General features: G+C 44.0%; 1 protein-coding gene across 1 annotated transcript; it reads right to left on the minus strand.

Moving 5' to 3' along the window:
* Positions 1-325: 325 nt before the first annotated feature.
* On the minus strand, positions 326-17,993 carry BCL2L14 (BCL2 like 14). Its single transcript, XM_040437169.1, has 6 exons — positions 17,906-17,993; positions 7,202-7,594; positions 6,430-6,567; positions 3,891-3,958; positions 2,268-2,522; positions 326-1,067 (listed from the first exon to the last, which is right to left on the minus strand). Exons 2-6 carry the CDS (start codon positions 7,590-7,592, stop codon positions 1,017-1,019), a joined length of 903 nt encoding a protein of 300 aa, XP_040293103.1. The 5' UTR covers positions 7,593-7,594; positions 17,906-17,993; the 3' UTR covers positions 326-1,016.
* Positions 17,994-18,772: the final 779 nt, after the last annotated feature.

Below are 18,772 nucleotides of genomic sequence, written 5' to 3' on the forward strand. Positions count from 1 at the left end.
CGGACGGGGTGGATCATGTGATATTTATAGAGTTGTTACGGATGCAGCGATACCTAATGTGTGTTTTTTCTTTTTGTTTTAAATTTTTTATTATAAAAAATAAGGGGAAAAGGGGCGTTTTTTTCACTTGAAACTTTTTCTTTTTTTTTTTAAAACAGTTCTTTTACTTTATTTCCGACTAACTTTTGGGGGTCTGATCCCCTCTACAATTCATTACAATACATCTGCATTGTAATACACTAACAGGTTGCCTAGGAGACCCAGCCTGAGGCCAGAAACAATGAATCTGTATGTGGTTAAATGATTTGCAATAGCCATTGCCCATCCCCATACAGTAAAGGTGATCACATGTAAATGCAGCGCTTTCCCTCCACTAACCAGCAGGCAATTGTAGGGAAGGAACGCTTCCTTCCCAGTAATTGCCTGCTCCATTGGCCTGTGTAAACCCACCCCAACACCAGGATTCTGAGCTACAACACAATGACCTGATCTACAGGCCCCACCCACTTGTCCATCTCTGTGCTCCGAGTCAAAGCTGGTGCTCTGTGATCCTCCGGGTGACCGGTCTGAAGCACCATTGGTCTGTATTCCCTTAAAGAGACCAGTATGTATTTTATTTATTTTACTCGCTTATATAAAACAATGACATATTCCACACTCGCTGTCTTCTATGTAGCTCACAATCTAGATTCCCTGTCTTTGGAGTGTGGGATGAAGCCTATGCAGGAGAACATACAAACTCCATGCAGATGTTGTCCTTGGTTGGATTCGAACCCAGAACCCCAGTGCTGCCCAGGAATCCTCACAACTAGTAACATGCAGGTCACTCAGGGTCCTGCCACTCATGTTGTACCCGTCTTGTCACTGCTCTATTGATGTTGGCATTAAAATGCATACAAGACCCTTTTGTCCTGCATGATAGATGAATTTGTTATTCCATGCTTCAGAAGACAAGTCCCAAGTCAGATGCTTGAGATCACAGGAATTGGGTGGCATTCGACTCAGACTTCCGTACCTTATTCTTCCTCTGACTCGTCTTGTGTGTCTGGGATTCCCATAGCTTTTTCCTAAAAGAAGATTTAATGTTATTCAGATCATCTTTGACAGCCCCAACCCAAATCCCTTTACATCTATAAATCGGCATTGTGCCTGAGGTAGTCTAAATGGGACAGTTTCTAAGCCAAATCCCAGACTGGGTCCGGAACACAGAAGAGGCACATTTTTCAATTCTACTTTTTCTTTGTAGGCTCCACTCCTGGTTTTGGAGAACTATACACAGTGGTGGTTACAATGTAGATCCAAGGCACATCTATGTAGAGCAGCTTGGTAAGTATATCCCTAACTGCTGTCCAGGACTAGAGCCAGCGATAATGCAAGTGGCGTTAAGGGGTCACTAAGCACCTTCCGCTTGCGTCGGCTCGGTTACGCTTTTGCAGAATGTGGAGTACGGATCTCATACTTCCAGAGCCGATACAGGTAGCTCTGAGAAGCACTGCTGCACCTGTGCTTTGCTTGAAGACTTAAAAGGTTATCCAGGAAAAGATATTTAGGACTTATCCTCTGGATTGGTCATCAGTATGAGATCTGTGGGGGTGCGACATGCAGGACCCCACTGATAAGCTATTAGGAGAGGTTTTGAGCGCAGCAGCCTGTGCATGTCATCCACAGCGTGAATGAGAGCCAAGCCCCGCTCTGGACAGCAGAGACACGGAGCAGTAACATGATTGATAATGCTCTGTGCCCCTCTAATCTTTTTACTACAAAATCACAGCGAGATAAAGTTGTCACCGTGATTTTGTAGTAAAAAAGGTCAGAGGCAAAGAGCGTCAATCCTGTTAATGCTCCGTGTCTCTGCTTTCCAGTGCAGGGCTTGGCCCTCATTCACGCTGCAGCTGACATGCACGGGATCCGCTCGTGTGTAATAGCCCTAAGGCTGAGCTGCAATACCAAACACTGCCACTATGCGATGTACAGCGCTGTCCTTGGAAAGCTGCCAGGAGCCTGCATTGCTCACCAGAGCTCCAGTAAGTGCAGCGGCTCCCTCAAACTGCAGATCGGCAGGGATGCAAGGACTCAAATCTCCGCTGATGTGATGACTTATCCTCGGGAGAGGTCATGTCATCATTATTTCCCGGATAACATCTTTAAATCCACTTCCAGTCTCAGCGAGACTCAGGCTTCACACTGCCTGCCATGTGGAGCTGTTAGACCATTTCCTCTTTGAGATTTGCTGTTCTACAACAGCTCCCTCTTGTGGCTGGGCTTACCCATCCTCCTTGCTGCTGTATCCACTGGCTGTAATTTTCCTTTAGATATCTGGCTCCAAACCCAAACATCCGGTTCATGGGATGACTGTCTAAAGCGGTGAGTTTGGTGGTGGCATGGATGCACAGCGCAATCTTACTGGTCTGCTGTATGTCCTCTAGTTCTGAGGCAGGGATCATCTGCGACACATAAGCCTCAGTAAGCTTCTGAAAGAAACTGTAAGACCAGTTTGCCTGAAGTCTCTGCTCTTGGACAATCTGAAGAGAGAAGGAACAAAAATAAATAAAAATTTATAAGAGAACCACCTACAGGCTGGCCAGTACCACTGCACCTCCTCAATAATAGAATGCTGCTCCTCTAAGATCTGGAGATTACATCTGCAATAGCATCATCTGCTGGCTGCTTAATGGCACTACACCTCCTCAATTACATAGAAAATGCATATGTAACAGCACCACCTGCAGGCTGCCTGACTATACTGCACCTCCTCAATGACATTAGGGGTGGGGAACCTATGGCTCCCGGGGATCAATTCATGTGGCCTCCAGCCCCCTGCCAGAACACAGTAAAAATGCTAATGACCGCTTCCATTATGAGAGCGGTCATTAGCATGAAGGAAGCAAGGGAGGTAAGAACAGCACTGCACTGACTGTGCTCACCTTCCCTGGTCTTCTGCCCCGCTCTGTGTCCACGTACAGTGTCAGAACTTAGTGCATATAGGTGTGCGCGCTGTGAGCCGTCAGGTCACAGTACAATGCGGCAGGAAGACGACCAGGGAGGGTAAGTGAATCTGCCAAGTGGCAGCGCCGTCCGAAGCTGGAGAGGCAAGTTGGATGCTGGGGGCTCTGATAGGGGCTGATCTGAGGCCAATTGAAAGTGGGGAAGGTCTGATCTGAGGTTAGGAGGAGTCTGATGGGGGTGTGATCTGAGGCTGGGGGTCTGATCTAAGGCAGGGGAGGGTCTGATCTGATGCTAGAAAGGGTCTGATGGGATCTGACGGAGGTGGGGGGGCAGATATGAGACTGAGAAAGGGACAAAAGCAGGGACAGTGGCGGAGTGAAAGGTGGATGTAGACGCCCCCTGGCTTCAGCTTGGCTGCCATTCATGCCAAATAAAGAACAAATATTCTGAACTTAAAAATTAGACTGCTACGTGTGGTCAAAATGGCACCTGTGCTATATGTAATATATATACAGCACTGTAGATTTAAAAAAAAATAATTGAAGCGCAATTTTTAAATGGCCCCCGAACAATGTTACAAATATCCAAATGGCCCTCGGCAGCAAAAAGGTTCCCTACCCCTGACATAGGGCTCTTGTATACCATGTGTATTATCTATGAGGACACTTCCCAGTGATATGGACATTACATCTGTAGTACCATAACCAGTAGGCAGGAGTCTAAGTCTTGATGGAACAAGGATACTCCGGATTATTGGAACTACAGAGTCTGCCTGAGGAGTGCTGCACGGCATGAGCATATCAATCTATGATCTAATACAACAAGCTGGTGATTTTCTTTCCAGTGTTTGTATAGGAAATCCTATCTGACTGATGCAAAGCTCCCAAATCCCCGAGTCTGTGTCATTCCTTGTACATTATATATTATCATAGAGCAATAATCACCTCTTTATTCATCTTGTCGCCTTCTGCTCTCAGAATCTCCACAATATCTTTAATTAAATCCTCTTCACCTGAAGAAGAGAACCAGACCATGCCATTAGGGTACAGGAGAGGAGGCCACGTGTGCCATTTTTCTTAACAATAGTTTTATTGACACCAACTATCTAGACCTTCATTACAAACTGGTAGCAATTCCTTCATAACTTCTAGCAGGAATAATAAAGAAATGTCACAACTAGCGATGCGCGAATAGACTTCGGCTGGAACATCCAAAGTTGATTTGCATAAAACTTTGTTCCAAATCTGGCCCTCAAGCCTATATATGTCAAGCTGGGTAGCAAAGAGACCTTCACTAAATCCACACCTTTTCTTTCTTGGGAGACAGAATTAAATAAATCCTTTTCAAATGCTCAATGGAAGATTCTCCACCAAACTCCTGTCACCTGGATTTTGGGTATAGAGCTGAGGACATGGGTTGCTAGATGGCCGGCGCTAACACATCCACAATATCCAGTCCACATAGCTCTGTGTGCTTTTATTGTGTAAAAAAAACGATTTGATACATATGCAAATTAGCCTGAGATGTGTCCTGTACGAGAGATGAGTCAGGGACAGGACTCATCTCAGGTTAATTTGCTTATGTATCAAATCAGTTTTTTTTACACAATAAAAGCACACAGAGCTATGGGGACTGGGTATTGCAGATGTGCTAGCGGCCATCTAGCAACCCATGTCCTCAGCTCTATACCCAAAATCCCGGTGACAGGTTCCCTTTAAATGCACTACACATTAATGAATGCATAATGAAGTCCACACTACGATGGTATTACACCCCAGACAGATTATGCCACATGTTCCCTGGTACCTCTAATCAGTGCTGGAGGGGGGGTGGAAATAGGGGCCCTTTATTGCATATACTATGGTCCTGCCCCAAACTTGAGGCACTTTGGAAGGAAGTATTTGAGGTTGCCTCTGAACTAGCCGGTTACCCAATGTCCCCATCCCCTTCTTTAGCCCTATTATACCTCGACCTGGGAGACATCCCTTGCAGAAGTAGCGGAGTTTTAGCACACTTATTTTTAGCCACAGAATTATTGACACTACTCCTTCATTGTCTGACATAATGCATATACATATGAGAAAACCCTCTCATTCTTATGCAAACATCATGAGAGATCCTTAGATGTATGGGAACAATGGTCCAAATCTAAGTATTGTTCTTTTACATAAACTGTTTGTAAATATGCATAAAAAACAAGTAGTGTAATTGAAGACATGAAACTGTACCTTCATTGTAATCTCATATGTTTCTTTATTTGCTCTATTTTAGTATTGTATAAATTATATGCTGGTACTGCGCTACCACTAATGCATACTGTAACCTTTCTGAAAACTCTATAAAAATGGTTTAAAAAAATTATAATTTGTTCCAACACTGTACGGAGCAGAAGCTCCGTACAGTATTAGAATGAATCATCTCCTATGAGCCAAAATTATTGCTTTGTGAAGTCTCGCGAGACTTCACGTAATACCGTAACTTCATAAATTAATTTGTACTGCAAAAAAAAAAAAAAAAAAAACAACATTTCCCAAACTCCGTTTCGGTTCCAAGTGGTACCTTAGAACCGAACCAGAGTTCGGAAAATGTTTTTTTACAGTACAAATTTATGAAGTTATTACACAAAGTCTCAATAACTTTGGCTCATCGGAGCCAATACATTCTAATACTGTACGGAGCTCCTGCTCCGTACAGTATTAGAATAAAGTTTTATGCGAACTGACTTTGGAGGTTTCTTCCGAAGTCAATTCACTCATCCCTAGTCACAACACATGGAACATGTTTGTGGAGGATTTTATTTATTTTTTTCATTAAAAAATGAGATTCACCTTACCCATGTGCTTCATAAATGTAGCGCTCATTCTAAACACCATATTTCTGAATGCATTTACACCAGACAACTGTCATAAATACACCGATCAATCTCTATACCTCCTCTTCCTCTCACACAATATATTATAAAGTGGTCTGCCTGCAGCCACCATTAGGGGGAGCTCAATGTAAATGAATGTATACAGCTACTATTGAACTCCATTTAACTAGGTTCCCCCTAGTGGTTGCTGCTTTAAAATGCTGTATTTTTCAGTCAGGAATTAGGAAGCTTTCAAGGACCTCCCCAAGTGCCCCATAGCAGTCACGTGGTCTGCTTCCATGCAGAGTATGCCACAGTAGAGCAGTCAGCTGATATGTATGGGCACCTTTAAGCTGTAGCGCGTTCACTGGCATTTTTTGTGGTAATTTTGTACGAGTATCTATGTTTGCAGTGATAGCTAAAGTAGTCCCCGTCCTGCCCCTTCACAGATCTTAAGATAGGAGAAAAAAAAAAAAAAAAAATCTATATTCTGTGACATCTGGGATGCAGAGGATGTTGGGAGTTGTAGTACAATCATAGAATGAAAGTGACACAGTTTATATATGGTTAAAGTGGCTGATCAGTCTAACCATCTGCACCAGTGGCATCCACCTATTAAGACCATCTCTTACCATCTCCGTCATGCTGGATGCTGGGCAATCGCTTCAACACCCTGAATGTTGCACTCTCGTGATCTTGCTTTTCCAGTCCCTGGACAATGGATTTTAGTCTCTGGACGATTTCTCTGAAGCGCGTGTCATCCGGATTCTCTGCAAACAGGTAACAATAGAGGAATTAGAAGCAACAAGAAGAGAAGTAGTAGTGTGTGGATGTCATGTGGACATGGCTTGCCGCTCTTGTACCAACCATAGTAGGCACAAAACTTAATGGGGGATAACGTACACAAGGAGTTATGGTTATATGTTGGTTCGGTCCCCGAGAAACCAAGACAGCTTTCCACACATGGCCACCTATGGCTATGACTTCCAGTCCCCAGTTACAAACAGAGGTGTAAGGGCCGTATGCGTTTTGTGGATCCGCAAAACAAGGATACCGGCCGAGTGCGTTTCACATTTTGCGGAACGCACGCGGCCAGCCCTATGATAGAAATGCCTCTTGTACGAAATTGTGGACAAGAATAGGTCTGCTGTCCGCATCTTTTTCGGCCCCATTGAAATGAATGGGTCTGCATTCGTTCCGCAAAACAAATTTACGGTTGTCTGAATAAGCCTTAATGGTGGAAATAAATAAAATATTATGCAGACTGAAAATACACCCCTGTATGGCGAGATATCTGACTAGCATTAAGCGTCTGCTTTTGGGAGGATTGTGGTCCCCTAAGCACAGGGGCCCCTGATATCCTGATGAACAAGGTTTCATTTGTAATAAAAGCGTTATACCTACCGTCTGAACGGAATTTGATTTCTTCCTTGTCTCTTGGTGGCTGCAGACACTTTGGGAACAATCGCCAGTGCCTACTCCTCTTCTTCTCTTTCTTTTTTGGGGTGGCCGAGGGGCCATCATCAACTTTGTGTCCTTCCCCATTAGAGGTGGCAGCACCTTTCTTCTTTTTCCCTTTCTTTTTAAGAGAGTTTGCAGGCCCATTACCAACTGTGTGTCCTTCCCCATTGGAGGTTTCAGCCTCTTTCTTCTTTACAGGAGTCTGGCTCATCAGGTCTTGGAATTTATTGTTGGGCAAAGTACGCTGTGCATATACCATCAACACCCGGAACTCAATACTGTCCTCCTCCTGGAGAGGAACCTCGTCCAAAGCTTCATCCTGCACCGAGACCATGGCTGCCGAGAGACAATAAAACTGATAAGTCACCTCACAGGAAGACTGCACAACCAGGAGACAGTATTATAGCAGTTTATTACTGTAAATAGGGGGCAGTATTACAGTAGTTATATTCTTGTACATAGGAAGCAGTATTATAGTAGTTATATTCTTGCACATAGGAGGCTGTATTATAGTAGTTATATTCTTGTACATAGGAGACAGTATTATAGTAGTTATATTCCTGTACATAGGAGGTAGTATTATAGTAGTTATATTCTTGTACATAGCGGCAGTATTATAGTAGTTATATTCTTGTACATAGGAGGTAGTATTACAGTAGTTATATTCTTGTACATAGAAGGCAGTATTATAGTAGTTATATTCTTGTACATAGGGGGCAGTATTATAGTAGTTATATTCCTGTACATAAGAAGCAAGCAGTGTTATAGTAGCAGGAAAAAGCTGAATCCAACCACTGGATAAAAACACATGGAGTAACTATTTCATTTTCAAAGAATCCGAATAGGAAAATAACCACACACAGTGACACTATAGCTCGCTTGTGATGCATTTTGTGTGGAAATTCAGACAGCCGTATGTTTTGTTCCGCATTTTTGTGGAACGGGTACAGACCCATTCATTTTAAAGGGGCCGCAAAAAATGTGGACAGCACACCGTGTGCTGTCCGCATTCACTGTTCACTTCCGCAGCCCTGCAAAAAATTGATTTTTTGTACTCACCGTAAAATCCTTTTCTCGTAGTAGGCATTGGGGGACACAGCACCATGGGTATATGCCCAGCTGCCACTAGAAACAAAGTGTTGGCTCCTCCCAGGTGGGCTATACCCCTCTGCAAGAACCGAGAGATATCAGTCGGTACAAGAGCAGTAGGAACGGCACACCAGAACCAGGAAAAAAACAGAGCCAACAAGTCTTCAACTGGGGAAACCCGACAACTCGAGGGTGGGATCTGTGTCCCCTAATGCCTACTACGAGAAAAGGATTTTACGGTGAGTACAAAAAATAAATTTTTCTCGTGCATGCCATTGGGGGACACAGCACCATGGGACGTCCAAAAGCAGTCCCCGAGGGAGGGAAGAAAGAAGCGCCATGCCGCAGTCTAAAGCACAGCTGCTTGCAGAACTATGCGCCCCAGACTGGTGTCGGCAGAAGCCAGGGAATGAAAATAAAAATAAAATCAAATTTAGCAGGATGACCTGCGAAAAAGAAATAGCAGGTCATATCTGCCTCCTACGGACACTAGAACTAGACTGATATCTCTCGGCTCTGGCAGAGGGGTATAGCCCACCTGGGAGGAGCCAACACTTTTTTGTTTCTAGTGTCAGCCTCCTAGTGTCAGCCTCCTAGTGGCAGCTGGGCATATACCCATAGTGCTGTGTCCCCCAATGCCATGCACGAGAAAAAAAAATATAGAGCATGTCCTATTCTTGTCCGCAATTGCTAACAATAGGCATTTTCTATGAGAGTGACGGCCATGTGCAGTCCACAAATTGCAGAACGCACACTGGCAGCCATCCGTGTTTTGCGGATCCGCAATTTGCGGACCGCAAAACACATACGGCCATCTGAATGAGCCCTTAGTCGTAGCAAAAACAGGTCACAAGAAAGCTATAATGTTACTGTGTGTCCATTTTCCTATTTGGAAATATAACTACTACAATACTGCCTCCTATGTACAAGAATATAACTACTATAATACTACTCCTATGTGCAAGAATATAACTACTATAATACTGCAGCATATAATCGTAAATCACAGCCAGCTGAAGCAGGACTCTTGGAGCATGGAAGTGATGTGGACCACCAAGTAACAGCAGGAAAGCAGAAACCAGCCACTGGATAAAACACATGAAGCAGCTTTATTTCATCTTCAAAGGATCCTAATAGGAAAATGGCCACACCGTGACACTATAGCTTGCTTGTGATGCATTTTGTGTGGAAACCCCACACTTTGTTGTAGCGATACAAGTCACAAGAAAGCTGTAGTGTCACTGTGTCCGCTTTCCTATTTGGATCATTTGAAGATGAAATAAAGTTACACCATATGTTTTATCCGGTGACTGGTTATGCTTTTTCCTGCTGTTACTTGGTGGTCCACATCACTTCCATGCGCCGAGATTCCTGCTTCAGCTGGCTGTGATTTACGAGTATATGCTGCAGTATTATAGTAGTTATATTCTTGTATATAAAAGAGGAAGTATTATAGTAAACTGACGAAAAAAGTTTATTCCAGCCTCTGGAATGGAATTCTTTATTGAAGAATTGTCATATAATCCAGGTATGCGAAACACATAGGGGGTAATTTATCAAATTGGTGTAAAGTAGAACTGGCCTAGTTGCCCATAGCAACCAATTATCCACCCATCATATTTTTGGACAGCTCCTTTGGAAAATGAAAAGTGAAATCTGATTGGTTGATATTGGCAAGCCAGTTCGACTTTACACCAGTTTAATAAATGACCCGCATAGCACACCAAAAAAAAAAAAAAAAAATGCACCTTCTGTGGGACAATTCGGATGTATATAACACCCTTAGTCTTCAATAAAGGATTCCATTGTTTTATCCGGAGGATGAAATGAACTTTTTTTTTGTCAGTTTGCACTTTTTCATGCCTGCAACCTATTTGGAGCTAGCCGTGATCATTTCTTTGCAGTATTATAGTAGTTCTATTCTTGTACATAGGAGGCAGTATTATAGTAGTTCTATTCTTGTACATAGGAGGCAGTATTATAGTCGTTCTATTCTTGTACATAGGAGGCAGTATTATAGTCGTTCTATTCTTGTACATAGGAGGCAGTATTATAGTCGTTCTATTCTTGTACATAGGAGGCAGTATTATAGTGGTTCTATTCTTGTACATAGGAGGCAGTATTATAGTATTTATACTCTTGTACATAGGAGGCAGTATTATAGTAGTTCTATTCTTGTACATAGGAGGCAGTATTATAGTAGTTCTATTCTTGTACATAGGAGGCAGTATTATAGTGGTTCTATTCTTGTACATAGGAGGCAGTATTATAGTGGTTATATTCTTGTACATAGGAGGCAGTATTATAGTATTTATACTCTTGTACATAGGAGGCAGTATTATAGTAGTTCTATTCTTGTACATAGGAGGCAGTATTATAGTAGTTCTATTCTTGTACATAGGAGGCAGTATTATAGTGGTTATATTCTTGTACATAGGAGGCAGTATTATAGTGGTTATATTGATGTACATAGGAGGCATGATTAGTGTACAGCTACACAACAACATTGCACGTAAGGATTGTCAATGGTATTCGAGCATGATATGGTGCAATGTAACAGTCTAAAACTATCTGGAAAAGAATCTAGACTTGGTGGTTTTTGTGTCGTAGTTCACAAGTTGGATGCAACTTTTGCTCCATTAACTTTAATGTAAGTCGCATGCGACTCGGGTGTGTTTTCACGGTCAAATCACAGTTCTAAAATAGTCATGTGACAGCAAGTTGCAGACAAGTCAGACATATTTTTGTGTTGTGCGACATGTCTCCGTGTAGACCTACCCTTATAGGAGGTTTCCCAGCTTTCCTACATAAAGTATTGTCTAACTGGCTGGACCGGTTTTCTGCAGATAGATCTTATTTACAGAGAGTTGTATTTTACCTTTCTCCTCCAATGAAAGGACTAAACCTTGATAAATTAACAGTAAAGTTGCAACTCTGGGTATCAAATAGAAACTGGAAATTAGGAGCGAGTATGAGTCAGCCACCGGAGGATAGCTAATAATTAGTCACTGATCTTGTGTTGCCATGTCTGCTGCAGGAGGAAGACTTTATAATGGCCGATCATGTGACAGCAGCAGTAACCCTTCTGAACTCAGTGGGGGTCATTTACAAAGACTGGCTTTTCACAACGCCATTTGTTTTCCCTTTGCGGTGGCAGAGGATGGATGCGCCTAATTTATGATGAGGTGTGCACCTAGTCATGTTAGGCGCATCCTCCAGTGTGTGCGCCTGTCGTTTCTTTTGCCTAATTTTACACCTAAAACTGGTGTAAATGTAAGTAAATATGCCTGGGCCGATGGCACAGCCCTGGCCTATCTCCCACTGCCTCCTCATCACTCCCAAGTGGATAAAAATATATATTCACCTGCCTATACCAATATAAAGTGCCTACTAGGGGGTATTCACTTGCCTATAGCCATATAAAGTGCCTACTAGGGGGTATTCACCTGCCTATACCAATATAAAGTGCCTACTAGGGGGTATTCACCTGCCTATACCAATATAAAGTGCCTACTAGGGGGTATTCACCTGCCTATAGCCATATAAAGTGCCTACTAGGGGGTATTCACCTGCCTATAGCCATATAAAGTGCCTACTAGGGGGTATTCACCTGCCTATAGCCATATAAAGTGCCTACTAGGGGGTATTCACCTGCCTATAGCCATATAAAGTGCCTACTAGGGGGTATTCACCTGCCTATAGCCATATAAAGTGCCTACTAGGGGGTATTCACCTGCCTATAGCCATATAAAGTGCCTACTAGGGGGTATTCACCTGCCTATAGCCATATAAAGTGCCTACTAGGGGGTATTCACCTGCCTATAGCCATATAAAGTGCCTACTAGGTGGTATTCACCTGCCTATAGCCATATAAAGTGCCTACTAGGTGGTATTCACCTGCCTATACCAATATAAAGTGCCTACTAGGGGGTATTCACCTGCCTATAGCCATATAAAGTGCCTACTAGGTGGTATTCACCTGCCTATACCAATATAAAGTGCCTACTAGGAGGTATTCACCTGCCTATACCAATATAAAGTGCCTACTAGGAGGTATTCACCTGCCTATAGCCATATAAAGTGCCTACTAGGGGCTATTCACCTGCCTATACCAATATAAAGTGCCTACTAGGAGGTATTCACCTGCCTATACCAATATAAAGTGCCTACTAGGGGGTATTCACCTGCCTATACCAATATAAAGTGCCTACTAGGTGGTATTCACCTGCCTATAGCCATATAAAGTGCCTACTAGGAGGTATTCACCTGCCTTGGTGTTTTCATGTCAGAAGGATAACAAACTGAAAGTTATCCCAGTTACTAACCTCAGAATAAGCCCTCTTGCACACGACCGTATGCCCTCCGAGACATGCAGTCCATAGGTCCCTAAGCGGCATTGATCGTGCGCACGGGAGTACACAGCATCATAGATTACAATGATGCTGTGCACGTCGGGCCGCCCGCGGGGCTATTATCCCGCACTCTTATGACAATAGCCCAGCAGGCGGCCCGACGTGCACAGCATCATAGTAATCTATGATGCTGTGTGCTCCTGTGCGCACGATCAATGCCGCTCCGGGACATATGGCCCGCTCACGGACCGCATGTCTCAGAGGGAATATGGTCGTGTGCAAGGGCCCTAACTGGTTGTATAAATCCTCCCCACAGGCATGGGACCAGTTCCCTCAGGTTCTCCAGATCCGGTTGTCAAAATTACAGTGGCAGACGGAGATGAGCGCTTCCATTCCATAGTTTAGCTCCTCAGGCTTTTTAAAAGTTGGGAGGTATGTGTGTGTAGTGTATATATGGTGTATTTCTGTTTGTGTACCATGTATATGGTGTATTTATGTGTGTTGCATATATATGGTGTATGTATATGTAAATATATGTCGTGATACCGCGCGTCCGCCTTTGAGTAGGGAACCTGTTAAAAATTTGAATCCCACCCCTACCTCCTTGAGAAGTTGAGGTGCAGTCAAAACCACATTTGAAAAAAAAAAAACACACATTCATTTGATTTTACCATAGTACTGTAATGCCGGAATTGGCTGTATGTTTTCTTACCGGTCATCTGTAAACTTCTGCAATTACTTTACATATTGCAGCATCAAATATTAACTGCACCTTAACAGCTACATGTGAATAGACCCTAAAGGAGTTGTCCAGGATACAGATATTGATGAGCTATCCTCAAACGACCCCTCAAACAGCTGAATGTGGGGGAGCTGGGAGTCCGACTCCGGCTGATCTGCTATTGATGACTTATCCTGAGCATAGGTCATCAATACCTCTAGCCTGAACCCCTTTAATCATCTTTTGTACAGTTCGTTCATTTTAGAACTGGGTTTCATTGTGGTGGCCACCATGTGAAGGCCACAAACTTGTCCACCTTAGGCTCCATTCACACGTCCGTAACGCGTTTTGAGGATCCGCAAACCACGGACAGCGGTAATGTGCGTTCGGCACATTGCCGGCACTAATATAATATGCCTATTCTTGTCCGCAATTGCGGACAAGAATAGGACATGTTCTATTTTTTTTTTTTTACGGGAACAGAAACGCGGACCCTGAAGTGCGGGTCCGCATTTGCAGGCCAGGCGTCGTGCGGCCCCATAGAAATGAATGGGTCTGCAATTCCGTTCCGCAAAATGCGGAACGAAATTGCGGACGTGTGAATGGGGCCTAAGGTGATCAGCAGCCTCACACGTTTATGTGTATTACATCCTTTAATTCACAAATTTGTGCGGCCGCTGAATCGCTGTGGAAACCCAGTCCAGAGGTCCCATAATTAGCAGAATGAACATTGCCTGTGTACCACGTTTCGTGACTGTAGTTAGGTTGTCCAAAAAGTACCAGTCATGAATACGTTTGTGTGCATGAGCCCTACAGTTATCATAAATCCAAGCACCCATCCACCCCCCTGACTGGTACTTTTTGGACAACCTAACTACAGTCACACGAAACGTGGTACACAGGCAATGTTCATTCTGCTAATTATGGGACCTCTGGACTGGGTTTCCACAGCGATTCATATGTATCAAATCAGGTTTTTTTTTACACAATAAAAGCACACAGAGCTATGGGGACTGGGTATTGCGGATGTGCTAGCGGCCATCCAGCAACCCATGTCCTCAGCTCTATACCCCAAATCCCGGTGTTCATGATCACAGACCCATTAAAGGGAACCTGTCGTTTGCTTGGATTTATGATAACTGTAGGGCTCATGCACACAAACGTATTCATGACTGGTACTTTTTGGTACTTATTTTCATTTCGTGTCTGTTACGGACTGTATGTGGAACCATTTATTTCCGTATGTCTGTATTTCCGTTCTGCAAAAAATAAAAATAGAACAAGTCCTATTATTGTCCACATTACAGACAAGGATAGGACTGTTTTATTAGGGGCCAACTGTTCCGTTCTACAAAATACTGAATGCACATGGATGTCATCTTTATTTTTTGCGGATCCATTTTTGCGGACTGCAAAATACATACGGTGCTGTGCATGAGGCCTTACATTTGAATTCCTGTGGCCTGATCTGGCATTGCCGGATACAACTGTTCACCTCTGGATCCCTATTGACTATAATGGGATCTGGCAATGGTCCACCCACTTTTCCAGCATAAATCCCAAGTTTTGGCCAGACAAATGCACCGTTTTTTTGTCCAGCCGACATTTTTGCCGGATCTGCTTGAGCCATGATGCCCATCTTGTGGGGGGGGGGGGGGGGGGGGGGGGGAGTTCAGACCTAAGGACACCAGTTGCCATAGCTGCCTCTACTATCCAATGACGTGATGGAGGTGATTATTTAAAGGGGGTTATCTATGTCTCACTGCGATCCCGTGTGGCGGCCACTTCCTTGGGCACGATTCTAGCCTGTGGCAATATTTCGCAACGCATGTGCAAGTCTGAATCTCGAGCCATAGCGCTAGTGAGATATTCCGATTTAGGCCTCATGCACACGACAGTATTTTTTCACGGTCCGCAAAACGGGGTTCCGTTGTTCCGTGATCCGTTTTTGTTTCCGTGTATCTTCCTTGATTTTTGGAGGATCACCAGACATGAAAAGTGAAAAAAAAATCAAGTTTGCCTTAAAAATTATAGATCACGGACGCGGATGACAATCTTGTGTGCCTCCGTGTTTTTTCACGGACCCATTGACTTGGTCATATTTTTTTTGACGGACTGGAAACACAGATCACGGACGCGGATGACAAACGGTGCATTTTCCGAGTTTTCAACTGACCCATTGAAAGTCAATGGGTCTGCAGAAAATCACGGAAAACGGAACAACGGACACAGAACCCAACAACGGTCGTGTGCATGAGGCCTTACACATGCGCTGCGGGTCCTAACCCCAGGCCAGCGACCAATGTACGGCACGTGATCGCAGCACAACCCAGATAACCGCTTTAAGCATTATGATATTTCGCTTATAATTGTAGTTTAAGAGTGTCTTCACATGCGGAAGATGTCATCACAAAGTTTTGCGGCTAAAAATCTGTTCGCGTTAAAGGAGCCTTTACAATTCCTTGTGCTGTTTATACGCACTGGGGGGGGTCATTTACTAAGACAGACTTTTTACGCCAGTCTTAGGCCTCTTTTCACACAAACAATATGGATTGTGTTCAAGAAAAAAAACACTGACGGTTTTGCACGCAAGTCCAGTCAGTTTTGTCTCCAATTGTGTTGTGTAAGTTTGCGTTGCGAATGCGTTGTGATGTCTAAGTTTTTTCAGCGCGGGTACAATCAGTTTTGGAATGCGTTTTTCAATCGCGTGAAAAAAAATAAGTTAATAAAACCCTGAAGAACAATCTACATCTCCCCGCAACCATCATTGAAAAACGCATTGCGTTTTTTTCACACAAGCCCCTTTCACCGCTATAGAACCAGAGCTACGTGAAACATGCTGAATACAGAACATGCTGCGATTTTTCCTAAATGCAGAAATGTTGCGTGAAAAAGGATGTTCATGATCACAGACCCATTAAAGGGAACCTATCAATGGGATTTGGGGTATAGAGCTGAGGACATGGGTTGCTTGATGGCCGCTAGCACATCCGCAATATCCAGTCCCCTCTGTGCCATTATTGTGTAAAAAAATAAACGATTTGATCCATATGGAAATTAACCGGAGAGGAGTCAGAGCTTGAAAATATGACTCTTCTCTGGTCACACAAGTAAGGCTACTTTCACACCTGCGTTCGGGGCTCCGCTTGTGAGCTCCGTTTGAAGGCTCTCACAAGCAGCCCCGAACGCATCCGTCCAGCCCTAATGCATTCTGAGTGGACGCGGATCCGCTCAGAATGCATCAGTCTGGCAGCGCTCAGCCTCCGCTCAGCAGGCGGACACAAGCGGATCCGTCCAGACTTACAATGTAAGTCAATGGGGACGGATCCGTTTGAAGATGACACAGTATGGTGCAATTTTCAAACGGATCCGCCCCCATTGACTTTCAATGTAAAGTCTGGACGGATCCGTCTGAACAACTTTCAGACTTAGAATTTATTCTAAACTATAATGCAGACGGATCCGTTCTGAACAGAGCCCAAGTCTGCATTATAGGAGCGGATCCGTCTGTGAAGACATCAGACGGACCCGCTCTGAACGCAAGTGTGAAAGTAGCCCAAGATAGGACTCTTCTCTGGTCACACAAGTAAGGCTACTTTCACACTAGCGTTGTTTTTGTGGCTGCGAGACACTATGGGGGCAATATATAAACCATGGGGGGCATTATAAAGCTGTGGGTCAAAAAATAAATAAATAAAAAAACACTATGGGAGGACATTATTTAAGATGAGGCCCTACATTAGGGGCATAATTAAAGCTAGGGGCAGTTCAAAAATAAAATAAAAAATACACTGCGGGGCACATTTATTTATTTAGCAAGGGGCATTATTAAAGCTGGGGGCAATAAAATAAAAAATAAAAAAAATCCTACAGTACGGGGAACATTATTTTAGCTGGGGGCCTACCGTCCTGTGGGTGTTCTCAGAAGGGTGGGTCAAATTCATCCATTTTTTAACGGACATGAAAAACTGATACAAAACGGACATTAAAAAACAGACACGGACAGAAAATGGATGCGCACACTGATGCAAAACGGCCATGAAAAACTGAGTGTCCTTTTTGATTTACTCCTATTCGGCTAATTTATGCACCTGGTCATAAGTTAGGCGAATCTATGGCAGTCCGTGCCCCTGGCGTAAGAACTACGCCATCCACTGGCTGAAGTCGTGTTTTTGCCAACAGTTACACCTGTGTCTAGGCCCTAATGTCAGTACATTTGCTGGGGCCCCTGTCACGCCCAGCTGGGTAAACAGGTAGCTGCAGTGGTAAAAAAAAAAAAAAAAGGAACTTGCAAAAACTTCTACCACTAATAAATATGTGCTGCGGTCCCTAAACAGCCTCCGCCCTCGTCACCACCTACCGCTGTCACCCCAAGACCTACCGTCAAAGTGTGTCCTATAAAAAGTGTAGGACGACAGGGTCAGGCTGAGCTGAGGGGGTCTCAGAATTAACCCCACCGGTGAGGGCACAGTCCGCACCACTTACCTGCTGCTCCCTGAGAACTTTGCCCGTACACAGGAACGCTCCTTGAACCCAAACGGCTCCAGACGTGTCAGATCGCTTTATAATCGCCCCTCCCCCTCACTGGGCGTGTCCAATGTCAGAAGATAGTGAGTCAACATGACGAAGTCTGAAGTCAGGGAAAATCCAGGGACAAACCCTCCAACTGCCAAGAGTCAGGGGCCACACAGCCAGCAGCAAGAGGGTGGCTTAGATTGGGGCTCTGCCATTGCCTCTAATGGATGTGCTGTCACCCAACTGGAGCCTGGATCCTGAATAGCCAAGTTATGATTGGTGGGGTCTGGGAAAGCTGGGTGACAACCCCTGTGTGAGGGGTCTATCTAATGGCTATCATCACCCAGCTTTCCCAGACTCAGGTAGAAATAAGGCAATGTTCACACTTCTGTCAAGTTTTTTTGTTTTTCTGTCTTAATAGGAGCAGAGGAAACTAAATTGACAAAACACATCTGGCATCTGTCGGACCCCATTCACTTATAATGGTTGGGTTATATGCCACTATGTCCTCATATGGTATAGAGGCTGGTTGTCAGCTCATGTCTGATCACAATGTGATTATATTACTATTATAGTCAGTGATGTCAGTAACAGGGGGCGGGGCTGTGACAACCTCTCCGACATGATATAGAGGCTGTTGTCAGCAGTAATAGATGGAATAGCTGTTACTGTAGTATAAGGTGTGTGATCTCATGTCTGATCACAATGTAATTATATTACTATTATACTCAGTGATGTCAGTAACAGGGGGCGGGGCTGTGACAACCTCTCAGACATGATATAGAGACTGGTGGTCAGCAGTAATAGATGGAATAGCTGTTACTGTAGTATAAGGTG

The sequence above is a fragment of the Bufo bufo genome, chromosome 1, assembly GCF_905171765.1.
Source record: "Bufo bufo chromosome 1, aBufBuf1.1, whole genome shotgun sequence".
Taxonomy (NCBI): domain Eukaryota; kingdom Metazoa; phylum Chordata; class Amphibia; order Anura; family Bufonidae; genus Bufo; species Bufo bufo.

Bases quoted from the DNA above. Each gene is read 5' to 3' on its own strand.
- BCL2L14 (XM_040437169.1), bottom strand. From the start codon at position 7,592: ATGGTCTCGGTGCAGGATGAAGCTTTGGACGAGGTTCCTCTCCAGGAG. The intron at 3,959-6,429 runs GTAAGAGATGGT...TCTCTTCTTCAG, and splicing joins CATCCAGCATGACGGAGATG to GTGAAGAGGATTTAATTAAA. The intron at 2,523-3,890 runs GTGATTATTGCT...TTCTCTCTTCAG, and splicing joins GCGACAAGATGAATAAAGAG to ATTGTCCAAGAGCAGAGACT.